At 42.2% G+C, this 18763-nt stretch overlaps 1 protein-coding gene across 9 annotated transcripts in view; it reads right to left on the bottom strand.

Annotated features, from left to right (window-relative positions):
* Nucleotides 1-18763, bottom strand: part of ATP11B (ATPase phospholipid transporting 11B (putative)) — a 129739-nt gene that overhangs the window by 87573 nt on the left and 23403 nt on the right. For all 9 annotated transcript variants that reach the window (XM_053306256.1, XM_053306258.1, XM_053306255.1 and 6 more), the window contains exons 2-7: nt 17035-17151; nt 15951-16040; nt 8653-8733; nt 4881-4988; nt 4539-4667; nt 1919-2022 (exon numbers count right to left, since the gene is read on the bottom strand). In XM_053306256.1, the coding sequence (XP_053162231.1) occupies nt 1919-2022; nt 4539-4667; nt 4881-4988; nt 8653-8733; nt 15951-16040; nt 17035-17151 (629 nt within the window). The remainder of the gene's footprint in view (nt 1-1918; nt 2023-4538; nt 4668-4880; nt 4989-8652; nt 8734-15950; nt 16041-17034; nt 17152-18763) is intronic.

Genomic DNA, 18763 nt, shown 5'->3' with positions numbered 1-18763 from the left:
ATTCCATGGAGGCATATTAGGAAATGGCCATAGACAAGAAAATAATTCACCTTCTCAAGGAGTATTATTAGAAAGGGAATTTAAGAAGACTGCAAAAATTGATTATATGACAAGATGCCCACAGGATAAATGTAAAGTTCCGTTAATACAAGTCAGAGCCACATATTTTCATTTTGGACCATTGTGTAAGATGAGGGAACATGTGTTTCCTTTCATATTGATTTCTAGATGTAGGAAGGGGGTGGGTGGGAACGCTACAGAACCAACAGGAACCCTCTTTAGCATTTTAAAAGAAATATTTGCCTATTTTCTCTGCAGAAGGATTTGCAGACTGACACAGTTCTTCACCAATACCTTGCAATGGGAAGAAATAACTGATGGAACCCGTGTATTACATTCCAAGGTCAGGCAAGATCCTACTTTAAAATAACCAAGAGTGATCCCAACTTAGGCATCAATTTCTCCTCCTGGTGAGGAAGCAAGCCCGAGGCCAGATCCCAATCTCTCTCTAGAAAGAAGCCTTGGAAAGGGATGCCAGTGCCAATGAACAGGATCTTTGCAGGCCAGTCCTATTGCCACGTTACTCCTGTAGAAAGTTGTTCAAGCTACAGTATAAATGGCGCGAAGTTCAACAATTTATACAAGCTATTGAACAGTCAAGCCAAAATTTAAGGGTCAGTGAGAGGAAGTGTCTAATTTTGTCTTCTTACAACATACTATAGCTAAGCTAGCAAGTTCTGTTTAACAGTTTAAACAGGGAGTCTGAAGAATTGAGCTAAGTAAAGGCAACAAGCAATGTTCTAGTGCAGATGGTCCCAACCTGAGGATACTCCAGATGTTGCTGAACGACAACTCCCATAATCCCCAGCCACAATAAGCTGTAGCTGGGGATGATGGGAACTGTAGTTCAGCAACATCTGGAGTACCACAGGTTGGGAACCCCTGTTCTAGAGTGTATCTACAATTAAAAATTAACAAGTCACTGGGTACGTCTTCACACAGCATATTATCTATGGATTTTTGCTACAACATGTTGTGATGATGGCCAAGAGCTTAATTGGCTTTCAAAAGGGATTAGAGAAGTTCATGGAGGACAAATTTATTGATGGCTACTAGTCATGATGCTATTATGCTACCTCCAGGTTCAGAGACAGTTTTTATGTTATTATTTATTTGGCATATTTGCATACTGCCAAAAGCTCACGTCTCATGGCAGTTCACACAAGCAATAATTTAAAAAGTAAAATCAATTTACAGCTAGCCAAAGGTTTGATTAAACCAACCCCTGCTAACTTGGCAAAGAGGCACCTTTTAACGTGGTGATTCTCTTTATTTAGCAGGGGGAGAGTAACTGGCCCTATCTACCCCCAGCACAGTACTTCCAGTGACTGTTGCTGGTGTCTAAATTGTGTTTCTTTTTAGCTTGTGAGCCCTTTGGGGACAGGGATCCATCTTATTTATTTATTATTTCTCTGTGTAAACTGCCCTGAGCCATTTTTGGAAGGGCGGTATAGAAATCGAATGAATGAAAAATGAATGAATGAAATGTTTCTGAAGAGCTTTTCTAAAGGCCACTGCCCACCCCAATCCGGAATGACTCTTAATACCTGCTGCAGGAGAGGGGGCATGCCTTCATCTCCTTCTCGTGTGCTTCCCAAAGGCATCTCACGGGCCAATGTGGGAAATAGGATGCTGAACTAGACAGGCCTGGGGCCTGATCCAGCAATGTTTTTCTTCTGTATTGTATCATTACCAAGGTTTCTGCCCAGTACTTAAAAGAAACACATGAATATACAAAGCTCTACAATGAGTTTTTAATTTCTGGAGCAGTTCTACCCTAAAAAACAATCTAATGCTTAACGGCCACACATTTGCTTCCCAAAATCTTTTAAAAGATAAGCATAGAGAAACCCATCACCTGTACAGATCTGCTTCTGGCTGCTGACATTCTATAACAGCTACAAGTTTGTCCAAGTTGCCAACTGACTGCAATACGGCCGTTTCTGGGACCGCAACGTGTGTCTAGAAAAAGAAATCCACCCACAAAATATTTTCGATTAAGCAGTGAACAGCAATTTCCCCCCAACATATTAGGTAGAACCTAAAGGCATATATTCGTTAGGGATGTGCACAAATTGATTTTTTTCGATTTGATTTGTGCCTGAATCTGTTCCCCCGAATCAGCTGATTCAATTTGATTCAGACTCCCTATAAAGGTCCTAGGGGCACCAAATTTGAGTGGTGGGTATGTTTCCATGGGTGCAACCTACCACCCAAATTTCAAGGCAGCGGGACACTGATTTTTACTGATTTTGTATATTTCCGCCATAGGAAATAATGGGGATTCAAAGTCGCCCTATCCTAACCCTAACATGGATCCCCAGCTTTCTTTCTTTCTTTAAAAAAAGCTAAGCTCTAGCCCGTGTAGAAGTGGAGTTATGGAACAAAATGGGCGGTCACTATTTTTCAAGTGTTTGTATTCTTCGGAGTTTAATAACTTGTCCTCATAATGAATCCCTATTCATTATACGCCTTCATTTCTTCTGTTAATTTTGACTGTCATTGGACAGTGCCAACTGTCAACTGCCATGTGTCAACTATACTACCACCATCACCACCACCCCCACACACAGGGGTACTCAGTTTATTTTTAAGGAATTTTTAAAATGTTTAGATTATTTGGGGTCTTCATTACACACCTTCATTTCTTCTGTTCATTTTAGTTCATTCTGACCCCACTGCTTTGCGGGCGGTAGTGGGGGATTAGTAGCATCCCATGTGCCAACTACCCCCAACATGCAAGCCACTGGGTACTCAGTTTATATTTTAGGGATTTTTGAGATGCTTAGATTCTTTGGTGTGTAATGAATCCTCACAGGGATTCATTATGAGGTAAGGTTATTAGACACCAAAGAGTCTAAACACTTGAAAAAAATTCCTAGAACATAAACTGAGTAGTACCCCACTGACTTGCAGGTGGGAGTGGGGTGTAGTTGGCACATGGCAGTTGACAGTTGGCACTGTCCAATGACAGTCAAAATGAACAGAAGAAATGAAGGTATATAATGAATCCTCATAGGGATTCACTGAGGAAAAGTTACTATACACCAAAGAATCCAAACACTTGGAAAATAGTGACCGCACATTTTACTCCATAATTCTACTTCTACAAGGGCTCGAGCTTAGGGTTTTTGTTGTTGTTGTTTAAAATGAAAGCTGGGAATCTGGGGAAATAATAGGAGGAATCTGAATCTCGAATCGGATCTGGCACAAATCAATTTGGACCCAAATCTAGCCAATGAACCACAGGAGCAATTTGTTCTGTCTCCAAATGTCCTGAATCGGCTAGAATCAGGTACAACTAGATTCACACCTGAATTGATTCACACATCCCTAATATTCATGCCTTCCTTATACCCATCAGAGCTCTCTGGTAAGAAGCGCTTTATGCTCTTCCAACCAGATCTCCAAACTACACTTGGAATGGGAGGCTCTAAGTGCGAGGGCCGTGTGATGGAAGTGACAAACTTGCCAGCAAGGTGGGACTTCCGTTTCTGATTTCAGTGGTGTACTTGAGTACACTGCCCTTTTTCGATAATGTCTGGATGAGGCTACACTCTTCTCGAGATTTTTTAGTGGCATGCTTCAAAGTAAGTCATTATCGAACCAAAGCACCTGAGGGGATCTGAAAGTGTGAAAAGGGCTGCAGTCTTATGCATGCTTATCGGGGTACATGGTGAGTCCTGTATTCAAGCAAATGTGCACAGGATCAGGCTACCCAGCAGGAGTGTTCTCTCTAATTTTCTTCCATCTGTGTGGGAAGGAGGGTTTTTTGGGGCGGCAGTATCAAGGCAGTGTGAGCATGTGCATTCAGAGTGGGGCCTTCCCGATTCAACCTGAGCGGCATCTAAAGCAGCTGTGTGGACTGTAGCATAAAGTATCCTTAAATTTTCCAGATTAATCCCAGAAGAAAAAACTAATTGATGTTAACTGCTTCAATGAAATTGTGTGTAGAGAGATCAAGTACAGTTCTTGTCACACTGATGTCTGTCACCTGAGCCCATAATACAAAATTAAACATAAGATCTACTGGGGAGAAAATTAATGTTGGAAGAATTAAACAGGCCAAACACATATGATTTTCCAGTTAAACAATTTTTGAATACATTTTTTGTAAGTGCCGAGTCACATTTGGTAGTCACAATTTTAGAATCACATTGCAAAACATGTACCAGTTGTGATGTGTCCTTCATTCTGTAGAGTTACAACAAACAAAATTATATTTTTCTCTCTCCAGTACATGTTATTACTGATGCGGCTCTTGGGGTGAACCAAGTTTACATTTGCTTTAGAATATACTGCAAGTTTTGAAGAATTTATATTCACAGAAATCCAATGTGAAATCAACAGCACTTCTCCCCTAAGTGCTTCGAGAGGAACTAAAAACACTCCAGCAATAATTTTGAGGAAGTGAACACTAAATCTCATTTCTAAATTCTGTTTCAAACTAGTAATACACAATAGGTGATAACACAGACCTTAAGATTCGTCTCTCCATCCAAGGTTGCAGTAGTAACATAACAAGAGCCATTTGCTCTATCGGAGGACAGAAGTACAAGATCAACGGGGAAAGTTTCATCTTTGGCTACTCTGACAATATCCCCCACCTGAGAAGAGATGTGCAGGTACTTGTTAATGAATTATTTTTTTAAAAAAAGATGAAAGCACTCGTGTTAATTGTGTTACCAGCGCCAATTCAAACCGACCTCTGTAACAATGTACGACACAATGGGATATATAAACAATGGCTTGTTTACTTTTTATAAAGCAGAAAAGATGTTTGTGGAATGGGTAAAATCAGTTTGCTCAAAGATGCATACCAGAATATTCTTTGATTTAGTTTTTACAAGGCCGCCACTGCGCACAACATACACTGGAGCTCCATTTACTTCATTGTCTGCTTTATGTCGTAACCAGTCTTCATAACCCTGGAAAGAGTCAAAAAGTTAGAAGTGTTGTGAAAGCAACAAGTAAAATTTCTCAGCTGCCTGGGAAAGAGCATCTATGACACTAATTTCCTGAGATGTGTGACAAATCAAACCTTATTCTCTACTTTGATTGCTGTGTTTACTCTTTAAAAATAAAATAAATGTTACCAATGTAATGTTAACTGTTTAATTCTAATTTTCTGTCTGCAGCACTGGAAGCTTTTGCTGAAAGGCAGTATAGATCTCTTATAATGAGAACAAAGAAGTGTTTGGCAACTGGAAGCCTTCAGGAAGAATCTGGTCTGCAGCTTGCTGTCCGCTGACACCTGACAGAGGGTTCTTGCTGCCTTAAATTAGGTCTGTGAATGACAACACTGAGAATTTCTGTTAAAAAGCAGTATAATGATGATTAACAGAAGCAGCAACTTTCCAACCACTTGCATGCCTGTTGAGCAAAGAAAAGGTTACCTCTGGATAGGAAGGAGAAAGGGAGTATTCACATGCACTATTTCTGTGTAACTCAAACTCAGTAAGTGAGAGACCAAATTGGCTGAGAACTGAGAATGGCCACTCAAGTTCCTGCTTGTAGAGTTGCTATGACGATGACCTTTTGAGAAAGAATACAAAACTTGTCCATAATGGGTGCTGCAGTTCAGCTTGAGTGGAAATCGAACCATTTCACTGACTTCAAGACAATATTCACTTGCATTTGCCAGATGTAAAATCCTTCCATATTTACGGCTGGCATGTGTATTATATAAGAGGATCCCCAAGACAGGATGGAGGTGGAGGTGATGCAAAAAAATCTTACACATGCATGGAAAAGGTAATGAGAGACTGGGACACATACCAATAAGAATATGATGAATATTTATATACCTCTTTTCAATAGAAGTTCCCAAAACGGTATTCATAGACATAAGTAAGTTTTTTAAAATGGCCCCTGTCCCCAAAGAGCTCACAACATGGGCACAGCATCCATTGCACAAGCAGGGACAAAGGTCCCTGGACCCAGAGGGTTAGGGGCCCCCCAAGCAGGTCACCCTACTGCCAGTGCGAAGGCCAGCCAGAGAACCCCACCAGCCACAGTGCCCTGCAGTGGCAGGGAGATGTTGGTTGCCCCACCCCTTGCGTCTGACATCAGAGGCAGGGGGCACGGCTTAGGGCTCTGGGATGCTTGCTTTGTGCACGTGATCAGGGGGCGGGGGCTGCCCCGATTTTGTCCCCCGAGGGTCTCATTTCGCCCCTGCTCATGATCTTAAAAAGAAACATAAGACAGACACAAGTCAACAACCACTGGAGGTATGCTGTGCTGGGCAGCAGATGTCTGGCCACTCCTCAGCTGTACTTAACTTGACTGAACACAAGTGTGTGAAGGGCTGTGACCAAGGCAAAGGGCAACAGGCCTGAAGATATCTTGTGTGAGTGGGAAGAATGTGCAGCAGGTTGGAGTGGCCAGTTTCTGTCCCTTCAAGCAGAGGAGACTGGAGCTCACAGAAGCCCAAAGCCTCTATGAGGGTTGGATAGTATACAACCAAGCCCCACGAGCTATGAAAAGATTCACATTCTAGTCCTTCGGGCTGCATTTGTGCAGCTGCCCAACACAACAGCGCTTCACTCAGTACAAAAACCACTCCAAGTCTTACTCAGGGTGTTGTGCATAAACTCACGACAGAAGGAAACAGCCTTTATAATAAAAACTGACATACAAAGCCCCAGCACAAAATTCTGGGTCAGTCGATCACTGTCCACTAAAGGGATATAATATGAGTCACTGAGTGCATGGCAGCTAGACAAAGTGTCCCAGGGCGAACCTGCTGATTTGCAACATAAAACGTATTTACTTGTTTTCAGCTGGAGTCCAATAGCATGCCACTGAATTTCACAAAGCTCCTAAAAGTTGTGGCAGCAGTGGAGGAGGCCAGAGCTCTGCTGTGTTGATATATATGTGCAAGCAGTCTCTGTCATATCAGGGCTGGACTGGCAGTCCATAAATCACAACCTGGAGCTCACATCTGTACCCTGGTTTGCCAAGTGTCCATTTCTACTCTAGCTTCCTCCCCCACTGATGTGTAGAAATCGTGAAACACAAACGTGTTCTTTAAGGGCAGAAGCTTACACTACATGTGACAGAATGCTGCTGCTAGAGAAGACATCCCTTTTTCAAGCTTCTCCTCTTTCCATTGTAATGTGAAGGATTGCAAGTACTATGTCAATATCACCACTTTTTAAAATGTCATGGCTGCCCTCACATTTCAACCCAAAACGGGCCGTTTTGGGGATTTCAAGCTTGAAACACTCTCTAAATAAAGGGCCAGTTTTGAGCTCAGAACAAAACAACCCCATTTCGATCAGAATGTTTCAACATTTCAAGCGCCATTTTGGAAGCCTATTTTCCCCTTGCTGGTTGGTTTTCTGGCACTGGCTTTTGATTGGCTTGCAATCTCTTGGCTTCTTGGTTGGCTTGTTATTGTACAAATCAAGCATTCTCATGGGCAATTGTGTCTCTATTGGCTGGAGGGAGGGAGGAGCTAACCCCAAAGGAGGGAATTATCAAAATGTATTCAAAGGGACTGTGAGGCAGAGAGAGCCCTTATAGTGTGCCTAGGAGGAACAAAAGTTTGATTTTGTGGTTTTGTTTTCTTGGCACTGAGTATAATATGATGTGCTACTGCTGCTATAACTATCTGGTGTTTCTGCTCTCAGATTGACAAAAGCAGAACTATGGGGTTTTGGGGTAGGGATGTGCAACAAATTGTTTCGGTGCTCATCCAAGGGTGGCGATGGGTTCCCTTAAGAGGAGGTGGGCAAGTCCTACCCGCTTGTCCTCCAAGCCCCTGCCGGCCCACTGCAGCGCTATTGCTACGGAAATGCTTCCGTGCAAGTGGCAGCTTGTGCCGCACACGCCATGGAAACTGGATGCGTCCCCAGCATCCCTCACGCAGCATTAGCACTTAAATGATGTTGACGCCAATGACATTTATGTGCTGACGCCGTACGAGGGATGCCAGGGATGCATCCAATCTCCACAGCGCAGCATTTTAGAGGCGCAAGGGGCACAAGCTACTGCTTGCACAGAAGTCTTTCTGTAGCAACAGTGCCGCGGCAGGCCAGCGGGGGCTTGGAGGACAGGCAGGTAGGACCTGCCTGCCTCCTCTTAAGAGAACCCCGTGCTGAAACGTTTTGACAGCAGGGAGCCGAAGTATTTTGGTGCCTCCACAAAGACTCATCCTTAGTTTTGGGGAAAGGTTAAAAATTTGTTTAAGATTGCACGCTTGCCCATTTCTTTTGTGGGTTGGGTGGTAGGTAGCACCCATCATGCCCTATCACACACAACCCACTTTGGTGTCTCACTACCCATGGGGGGAAATGGGGTGTTTTCAGTTTCCCCATTGTTCCCTATGGCTGAAACATTTGAAATATTTTGAGTTCTGTTTCATGGGAACAACTAGTTTTGTTTCAAGCTTGATACAAAATGCAAAATTTGTTTTGTGCACATCCCTAATATAATGTGATGTCACAACATGGTGTAAGTAATTCTACACATTACAGAACAAAGAACTTGACATAGGGATGCCATTTTCAGCACCACTCCTATTATGTTGATGATAATACATAGGTCCATCCCAAGCAACTATTTCCACAAGAAGTCACATCTCCTTACCTGCTTTATGGCGGTCACAGTTATTACAAAAAACAATGGCAATCCACTGGTAATTGGACTTGTAGGCGTATCTATCATAAGCTAGATGGGAAAAACAAAGATGAAGATATTGTCTATGAGAGCTCCCAAACACGCAGTTTTTACATCATATGCTTCAGAGGCCCTTAGTAAACTGCCTTACACAGGCCCTGATCTACCTGGGTGGGCCCCAAGTTGCTTCATTACCACATGAAGGTTATGAACTTGGGGATCAGCAATAGGTCCTTTTGGACCCATAGGCTCTTATTCGACCAATCTCTAGAGTGGTCCCTAGGCTCTCAGCAGTTGTCCAGCAATGCCAATCCCTGACACTACACAGGATGCACAGTGACCTGGCAGGGCACAGCCTTTCTTCCCCTCCTAGAGTACCAGTATGGGAATGGAGGAAGATTGTGTTTCATTAGGTTGCTGTACAACCTAACACCTCTCCAAGTTCCTTCTCTCTGGACTGATCACACAGGAGATGGGGGTGGTGGTAAGCTCCTTATTTCCTCTGCCAGAATGCATGGCTCAGACAGGGAGCTGTTGGATAATGGTGTATGTTTTAACAAATGGTTTGGAGGCTACAACAGAAATGTTCATGATCAAGAGACTTAAATTCCATAATGCTCAGGCAACAGACCTTGTTCCTAAACAACAGATTGCCCATTTTGCCATTTGTTATATCACACTACTACTGTTCTGCTAACTGCAGCAGAACACATTAATAAGCTCCTATCTTTTTCCACTGCTGGAAGAAAATAGCTATATTGCAGGATATACTGCATGTGTTCAGAAAAATCAACAGAAGGGCAGTCACTCAGAAACGCTAGCACTAATCCTAGAGGCTTACTACCTTTAAGGAGGATTTAGCACATTCTCTAAGAAACTGGAAGAATAGACTTTATGCAAATGATCAAGAACAGTTCTCTACTCTAAGGATTATCATCTAATAGCCTATCCTCACAGAAAAACAGTTTAGCAAGATGCACTGAAAACTGGCAGTCTATTTTACACTATGAAGTTTCTGTGATAAAAGTAGCAGGAACACACTATTTTGTACTAGGTATATTTGCGCTGCTTGCAGATTATACAATACTAATTCTAAGACTTACATGCACACTGGTCATCAGCTTGCACTTATGTACACAAGCCTTTGCATGAGAGCTGCTTCCTCATGATGAACGCGAGAATGAATAAACCAAACAGATGGGCGGGACCAGCTGCACAGGGCTTCCCATCTGCTCATCCCTCCTCTTTTCCAGGCAAGAGATGAGGCAACTGGTATTGCCCACAGTTGCTTCATTCAAAAGGCAAAGCTGAATAGTTTGAAATTGCATCACAGAGAGGCTCTTCATGGACTGAGTCAGGATGAGCACAGCAACAGCACTCACACAGTACAGAAATGGTCAGTAGTTTGCAGCTGGTTGTTTGATATAAAATAAATTCTGAATTCCAATATGCCATCCCACATCACAGAAAACAGGTTCTCTCTGGAGTGGATTATCAGGGCTTTAGTAATCAGGACTAGCTATACCCTAACACACAACTCTATACCAAGGAATTCTAAAACCTTGTACTTTGTGTCAGACACATTCATGTAAATCTGCATTTTTCTGTTGCTCATGTTCTGAATCCCTTTCTGCTGACCAAAAGCAGCCTTCTCCAACATCTCTACATTTTATAAGGATTTGTAGAATGTTGCTTACAAGGTAAACAATGAAAGCTCTAAAAAGCCCCTTTTTAAACTGCTCTGAATCCAAATAAATTGCAACACTGTGTTAGTGCCATATGGAAGCAACCACTTTCAGTAGTACCATGCACTTTCGGTGTGCAAAACGGCTCCTTTACATGAAGGCGAACCCTCTACCACGCCAGAGAAAGTACTCTGAAGAACTATCCCTCTCGTTGCACACTTCCCCACCCCATACCACATGACTTTTTTTTTTTTAAGTGAAAATAGACCACTCAAGGGCTGAGAGCAGGCTTGAGAGCAGATTCTACACTTGCAAGACGTTTAAAAATGCACAGCATCTACACAGCTGAATGCAATTGTACAAGGAATAAGATGTATTAAGTGTCCTATTCAAAAGACAGGGCCTCCCTTTTGGGGGGTGAAAGGAGAATGCAAGTTCTTGGAAGAAACTGATTTAGAATAATCTGCTTTTCCAGATTTGAAGGGAAACATATTAAGCAATAATTAACTAACATGCATACAAACAACAAACAAGTTCTACTGCTGAAGCTGAGCATGCCTGACTCTATAAGTTGCCAGAATGGGAGACCACCTGGAAGTCAAATGCAAGATATGCCGCCACCAATTTGGCTAGTGATCTTTTAACCACAGTGCACAACTTGGCAGTAGTAGGAAATCAGCTGATACTAATTCAAGAGGAATGAATAAGAGCAGAATGGCAAGCTATGCTAATTGTCACAAAGACAAATCCTAAAAGACCTTCTTCACTTTTGGAACAATGCAGACAGTTGATGGAAGCAAACTAGAATCCTTTAAAAAGGTCAAACAGAAAGGGCTGGCCACTGTATGATGCCCTGCCTGTGAGTCTTCCCCCCCCCCCTTGACTTGCATTTGGTTTGCATTATATTAAAAACAAAATATGTAAACCACTCAACTACTTGGAGGAAGAAAGGGATAACTTGAATACATGCATTCAGAACAGTTTCATGTGGAAGAACAGAACTCCATTACCACTGTACTAATGTTAATTCAAATCTTATTTGCAAAGAAAGCAAAGTGTTGCAAATTAAACTGCATTTCTCAGTTCATTTCCTAGCAGAACATAAATGTTCAGGTACATACTACCAAGGACACTGATAAAGCAGAGTGAGAAAACAAGCCAGAAGGGCGCATATTGACATTAGTTTGATTGAGGTTACTGCTCAAATACTAACACTTGAATATTAGGTATAAACAAGCTTCTGCTTTATATTAGGAATCTTTTAAGATTTGGAATATCTTCCCTCTAAGATCTATATTTAGATGGGAAGAGGCTTCAACAGAACTCATTAAATACACAGATACAAGCTGAGAGGAAATCCGAGAAAAATGACTCACAGTGTAGATGACATCACTGTATCACAACCTGCACAGACAGGTTAAATGACTACCCGGAAAAGGGAACAAGGACCTTTAAACACGTTAGTTGAGAACCTGATTTTCCAGGTGCTTTTAGAGGGCTGTTAGTTTTTCCTTCCTATAATTTCTCTCCCTTTTTTCCAATTCTGTGGCTTAAAACATGATTTTTAAATGCACAATTCTATACAAAAACCCAGGGAATAATCTAAAGGCAACTATACAAGACTGACAATCATTGAAAGGGATGCAAAATGTAAGTAAACAAAACAATCCAAACACCTGTTTGCAAAGGGAGGGGAGCACATACACATGCAAATGAAGTCCAAGGTCCAGTCTCATGGTACTGTCAGCACTTTATCCTGCCCTTGAGGGCCAATGCACACACTTGGAGAGGCCATTCTTATCTACCTCTCCTGGCAGGCTGGTCCTCATCAGTCCTGCTTGCAGTACCAAAACATCTAGTTAGAGGGAAGCTAAGAGACTGTGCCAGCACTGGAATACTTTTTGCAGGACTTAGGATACCTTTACACAGCTGGAGCAAGCTGCCTTTCCTGAAAGTACAAGAGCCTCTGTAAAGGCTGTGGTGTACCGACCCCTGCCCTTGAACGGAATGCTCTATTATGGGATGGATCATGCCCTATACATAGAAGGCAGTTGCATGGAACCAGAAATGGAAGGACTGAGGTCAGGATTGGGAATTGTGCTGTGTACATTTCTCAGTTGGTCTCTGGACCGACACACGATGCTGGTCACATGCTTGATTTGGTCTTTTGCTCTGATCAGGGTGGTGCCCCGTGGGTGGAGACTCCCCACTGTCATGGATGGATCACCATCTGGTTAAGGTAGAACTTACAGTCTTGACCACTCTGCAGGGGTGAAGGACCTATTAGATTGGTCTGCACAAGGAGGTTACTGGATCCAATAGGATTCCAAGAACGCTTGGAAAGGTTCAGGGTTGGCTCTGCTAGAGATTCTGTCGATACTCTGGTACAAACATAGAACAATGAAATCACTAGAGCAGTAGACACAATCACTCCTAAGCATCCTCTCCGACTTGCTTTAAAAACAGCACCATGGTATTCAGATGAACTACAGGAGCTGAAGCGGTGAGGTAGACGACTAGAGTGCAAATGGAGGAAGACTCAATGCAAGTCTGACTAGGCACAACATAAAGCACATTTGAAGATCTATGCTCTGACTGTGCGGGCGGCAAAGAAGCAGTTCTTTTCTGTCCACAGTACTTCTGCAAATTCATGTCCAGCTGAGTTGTCTAGGGTTGTGAGGGGGCTAGTATGTACCCCCTCCCCTTAAATTTAAACTTGGAACCATCGGTTACTTACTCTGACATTTTAAATAACTTTTTTGTGGATAAAATCTCTCATTCGGGCCAAGCTGGATTCCACAGTTCTTGCAGAGTCTACTGTGGAGGTGTCCAGCAATTCCTCTTATGGGATTAGATCAGATCATTTTCCGTTTGTGTCTCCTGAGGAAGTGGACAAACTGTTTCAGACTGTGTGCCCTACAACCTGTTCTCTTGACTCTTGCCCAACTTGGCTTATCTCATCTTATAATCATATTATCAGAGAGGGTCTGGTAAATATTATAAATGCTTCTCTGAGGGAGGGCAGGATGCCTCCTTGTCTTAAGGAGGCTATTAGACCATTTTTGAAGAAAGCTGCACTAGATCCCTTAAAGTTAGCTTATTACAGACCTGTTTCTAACCTTCCATGGTTGGGCAAGGTGGTTGAGCGGGTGGTGGTCTCTCAGCACCAGACAGTTTTAGATGATGCAGATTATCTAGACCCATTTCAAACTAGCTTTCGTGTGAGCTTCGGGGTTGAGATGGCCTTGGTCTGCCTGATGGATAATCTCCAACTGGCTATCGACAGAGGAAGCGTGACTTTGCTGATCCTTTTGAATCTCTCTGTAGCTTTTGTTACCATCAGCAATGGTATCCTTCTGGACTGCCAGAGGGAGGTGGGATTGGGTGGCACTGTTTTACAATGGTTCTGCTCCTACCTCTCTAGTAGATTGTGTCGCTTGGAAACTATTGCTCTGCAAAGCAAGAACAGAAGTATAGAGTTCCACAAGAACAGCAAGAACAGAAGTATAGAGTTCCACATGGCTCCATACTGTCTCCAGTGCTCTTGAACATGTACATGAAACTGCTGGGAGTGATCATCAGGGGGTTTGGTGTTATCAATATGCTGATGACACCCAGATCTAGTTCTCCATGTCAACCTCATCAGGAAATGGCATATCTTCCCTATATGCCTGCTTGGAGGTGGTAATGGGCTGGATGAGGGATAACAAACTGAAGTTGAATCCAAATAAGATGGAGGTAGACTGTACCTCGGGGAGTGGGGCAGGACACAGGAGATGGTTTAGATCTGCTTGTTCTGGATGGGGTTACACTCCCCCTGAAACAGCAGGTATGTAGCTTGGAAGTGCTCCTGGATCCAAGGCTCTCCCTGGCTTCTCAGGTTGAGGCAGTGGCCAGGAGTGCTTTTTATTAGCTTAGGCTGATACATCAGCTACGTCCATTTCTAGAGGTAAAAAGGTAAAGTGTGCTATCAAGTCGATGTCGACTCATGGAGACCACAAAGCCCTGTAGTTGTCTTTGGTAGAATACAAGAGGGGTTTACCATTTCCATCTCCCACGCAGTATGAGATGATGCCTTTCAGCATATTCCTATATCATTGCTGCCCAATATAGGTATTTCCTATCGTCTGGGAAACATACCAGCGGGGATTCAAACTGGCAACCTCTGGCTTGCTAGTCAAGTCATTTCCCCACTGCGCCATTATGTGGCTACCCACTTCTACAGGTAAATGACCTTACCAGCATATGTACCACTGTTTTAAGGTCATTTCTAGAAGCAAGTAATGCACTCTACATGGGGCTGCCTTTGCACGTAGTCCAGAAACTACAATTGGTACAGAATGCGGCAGCCAGATAGGTATCTGGGATAACATGAAGGGAACATATAACAGTGGTTTTGAAAGAGCTGCACTGGCTGCCGATATGTTTCTAGGTGAAATACAAAGTGCTGGTTATCACCTATAAATCCCTTAGCAGCTTGGGTCCAGGCTATTTAAGAGAGCCCCTCCACCAGGGGAAGAGAAGGCTTTACACCAAGTAATAAAATATATATTTAAAAATATATAAATGCACCTGCTGTTATAGAGCTATTGAAAGTATTTGCTCATTCTCTACCATTATGTAATATAAGCTGGGAAGCAAAAGAGTCAACAAAACCCAAAAAGTAGCCACAGCCGAGCTGTCATTTACAATACTGACCAGGTTGCTGGGGCGGGGGGGGGGGGGAGGAAACCCTGACGTCCAACTGGTTAATAAACTGCAGAGTGAAGAGAGATCTCTTTCATATGCTGTAGATGACAACTCTTATTGTCAAGATTTAGAAAAACTCCTTATCAGATTATTCAAGCAAGCCAAAAAGGATGCCCTTTCCCATTTTGACAGTGATGCTAATTCATGTCACCAATCATTTATGTTCCAAAAAACAAAGCCTGACGAGAGAGTCTATGTTTCTTGAATTCTGTTTCATACATAACTGGTGAGTGATGAGAACATAGGATCAGATAGTATGCCAATTCAAAAGATCCTTGAGAGATTCATTTCTCAGCAGTGAACAGTAATTCTGTTGTCCATGCTAGGCCAACGCAATGGTCCATATATTTAAAATGCTTTACAATTCTTAACTGGTAACAGCCTTGTGAAATCACTTGAGCTAGGAGTCAGCAGCATTAAGCAAGTCACTCTGATCTTTGGGGGCTTAGCAAGGATTAAGCATGGATGATCCCTTTTGCTCCCCAACAATGAACCCAGCACTATTTGCAGTCTCACATTGACCAATGATATTTGAGTTAGACATCCCTTGCAGATTTTCCCATTTTAGAAAAATCTAGTTGATTGGAAAGGGACTCTCTTTGAAGACCAAATAGGATGGGTCTCTTTGCAATCTGCTCTCTTCTGAGATTCCATCTTGCAAGTTTAGATTTCTATTTTCTTGTGTTTCCCAGCTGGAATTGTTTCAAAAGTCAACTAAACCAAACTCTCATTTACTAGTATATTTAAAAAACAAACCACTAACAATTCCCAAATGATAAACCTCATTATTTCAGCTATATAATATTAAGCAACAGTAGGCTTTATCCAACTTACCTGAACCAAAAATATAATAAGAAAATAAAAGTTGGCTACTCTTCTGAATTGTTCAAATAAATTCTTAGGAACAAAATTCCACACAGTATACTGCAAGAGAAAAATATATCAAGAGTTACATGACTACTTCTATAGCACAGACACAACAATGTTTCCACTTTGAACAATGGCAGTTTCTCTCAGAGGGCTTTATATAACCAACCTTAGTATCTACAAACAATATGTTAAGAATAATCCTGCAAAAATGCTCATGTCAGCTAATTAATTTCTGTATGTTTACTCCCCTTAAACACACACAGCCATAAAGCAACAGGGAGAAAATGTTATTCATATACAGATTTTGGCCATTTAAATCTAGGAGATACAACTGTTCATTTTGGTTGCCTACAGCCACTGGTGGTTTAATTTTTGTGAAGGTATCTACTGGTATTCAACATCCTTGGTAACACATGAATGCTACAGAAAAGGTATTCCAGTGCTCCATCATACATATTTCAACCATTTCCTTTTAAGCAGGAGGCAAAAAATTAACATGAAATCGGACTGGCAATTTGGGGGACACCATGCATCGTGATTCAACAGATGAATGAGAAGGGGAATTGTTCAAGCCTGTGGCTAGGTCATTTAATTGACCATTAACTTGAAAGCAACATTGGTTGCTGTCTCTACATCATGAGATTAATTAGTGTCATTTAAAAACTTAAAATAAAAAATGACAACAGCATTGCTGGTACATGCCCCAAAACCTCAGCATTAGAATGAGTTCATTGTATGAGCTGCTGATGAAGACCAATGTGTTCAGTGGTGTATGGACTGATTTTTTTTTGGGGGGGGGGGAACAACACCACTAACTACACTCCTAGGCAATCATGTAGAAAATCTAGGCACCTGAAAACCGATGTGCTGTATTCTTATTGCCTTTGTAAAATGGTGCTTTTAAATAAATTAGTGTTGTGACATGACTGACTGTTGATTCCAATTTGGAGTTTTTGGACATGTTCTTTTGGGTTGGGTTTGTTTTCTCACATATCACAAGCTCTCCATTATGCATGTTTGACAAAGCAAACATATAGGTTTGCCTTACCTTAGAGGAGATGATTCGGTTTTCTGCAAACTTCTGAGGAACATAATGGCCATGCTGAGGAAAACGATTTGCTATATATATAGTTCGAGTATCACTTTGATGTGGTGGGTCAAAACCCTGAAAGAGGAACGAGAAAAAGAGATCCAAAACTCAATTTTGTACAATAATAATTTCTACAGCATTTAATGTACACAGTTTGTAAGTCTTAATTCCAATTTCACAAGAACCTTTAGAAACTAGGGAAAGAAGGATAAGACCATTGAATGAAGATACATTGCTCTAGTGGCTTTATTTTTTATTAGTTTTGTATGAAGTTATGGACTTCAAAATTGTAAGCTGCCTTGAACTGTCTATGGAACTGTAAAGGCAGGGGAAATGTTCACATAAATAACTACTTGCCCAAGAGCAACAAGTGAACCGAAATGCCAAGCATGAGCTTGAACGCAGAATTCACACAACTCTGGCACCCTTTTCATTATTTTCTAGAGACCTCTAATATTTTAAATAATTTCCATATCCATTGGAAATAAAAGAAATATGCTAAACTGGACATAAGCCAGCAGACTAAAAGGTAGGACTATCTACCAGACTCATCATGCTTAAATATCTCTTTAGTATAATTTAATACATTAATAAATGACATATGTATAACCTTTATACTGAATCCTAAGAATTTTGCAGCAGAGCAGTGAAAACTCTTCTGAATTGGGGCAATAGTGCAGGACATAAATGGTGAAGAGAAGTGAGAACAGAGATTAAGAAGCCAGAAGACATATTATAGAAACTCGAAAGTTAACAGTTGCAGTGGCTATAGAGTTTATGTAGAATATCAAGTAGGAATCAGTCACTGGAGACTCACCCACCACCGGTCCGTTGAGGTATGTTTCCTAGCTCTCAGGTTACTGACTTGAATTCCCACTCCTACATTTGCCAGAAACAACTTTGAGTAGCAGGTGGTATGTTGAAGGGGGAAGAAGCTGACAAAAGGAAGAGGCACCTTGCTCCTCTTGCCTGCTTCAGTCATTAGAAACATAAGAAGCTGCCATATACTGAGTCAGACCATTGGGCTATCTAGCTCAGTACTGTCTGAACAGACTAGCAGTGGCTTCTCCAAGGCTGCAAGAAGGAGTCTCTCCCAGACCTCTCTTGGAGATGCTGCCAGAGAGCGAACTGGGAACCTTCTGCTCTTCCCAGAGCGGCTCCATGCCCTGAGGGGAATATCTTACAGTGCTCACATGTAGTCTTCCATTCATATGCAACCAGGGTGGACCCTTTTTAGCTAAGGGGACAAGTCATGCTTGCTATCACAAGACCATTGGTCTTTATGTACAAGCCTTCAGATCTCTTGCCAACAGTACTACAGACGCTTGGCACACCATCTTCCACTGCCTTCTCAAATGACCCTGTTGGAAAGCCAGCTGCCTGTCAGGGAAGTGAAGACACCTGCCGCAGCCCAGAACTCCACAGCATTCTGAAGCACACATGGTTCAGAGCTAAGGCCCCCTGCTCATGCAGAATATTCCAACTTGGGATAAAATGAGGCAGTCCCTCTTTCACAGGCATTCCATGTGCATGCTGGAGCATCCATGCATTGTAGCTGCTGAATTCAGTTTTGTCTATTCCACCTGCACCCCCGCCCGCCCCTTGTATTATCAATTGAAGTTTGTTAACTAATGGCAAAAGCACTGGCAATGTTCAGCTTAATCGCCCATTTCTTAGCTAATATGGG

The sequence above is a fragment of the Hemicordylus capensis genome, chromosome 3 (assembly GCF_027244095.1).
Source record: "Hemicordylus capensis ecotype Gifberg chromosome 3, rHemCap1.1.pri, whole genome shotgun sequence".
Lineage (NCBI taxonomy): Eukaryota > Metazoa > Chordata > Lepidosauria > Squamata > Cordylidae > Hemicordylus > Hemicordylus capensis.
This window is presented reverse-complemented; position numbering and strand designations above follow the sequence as displayed.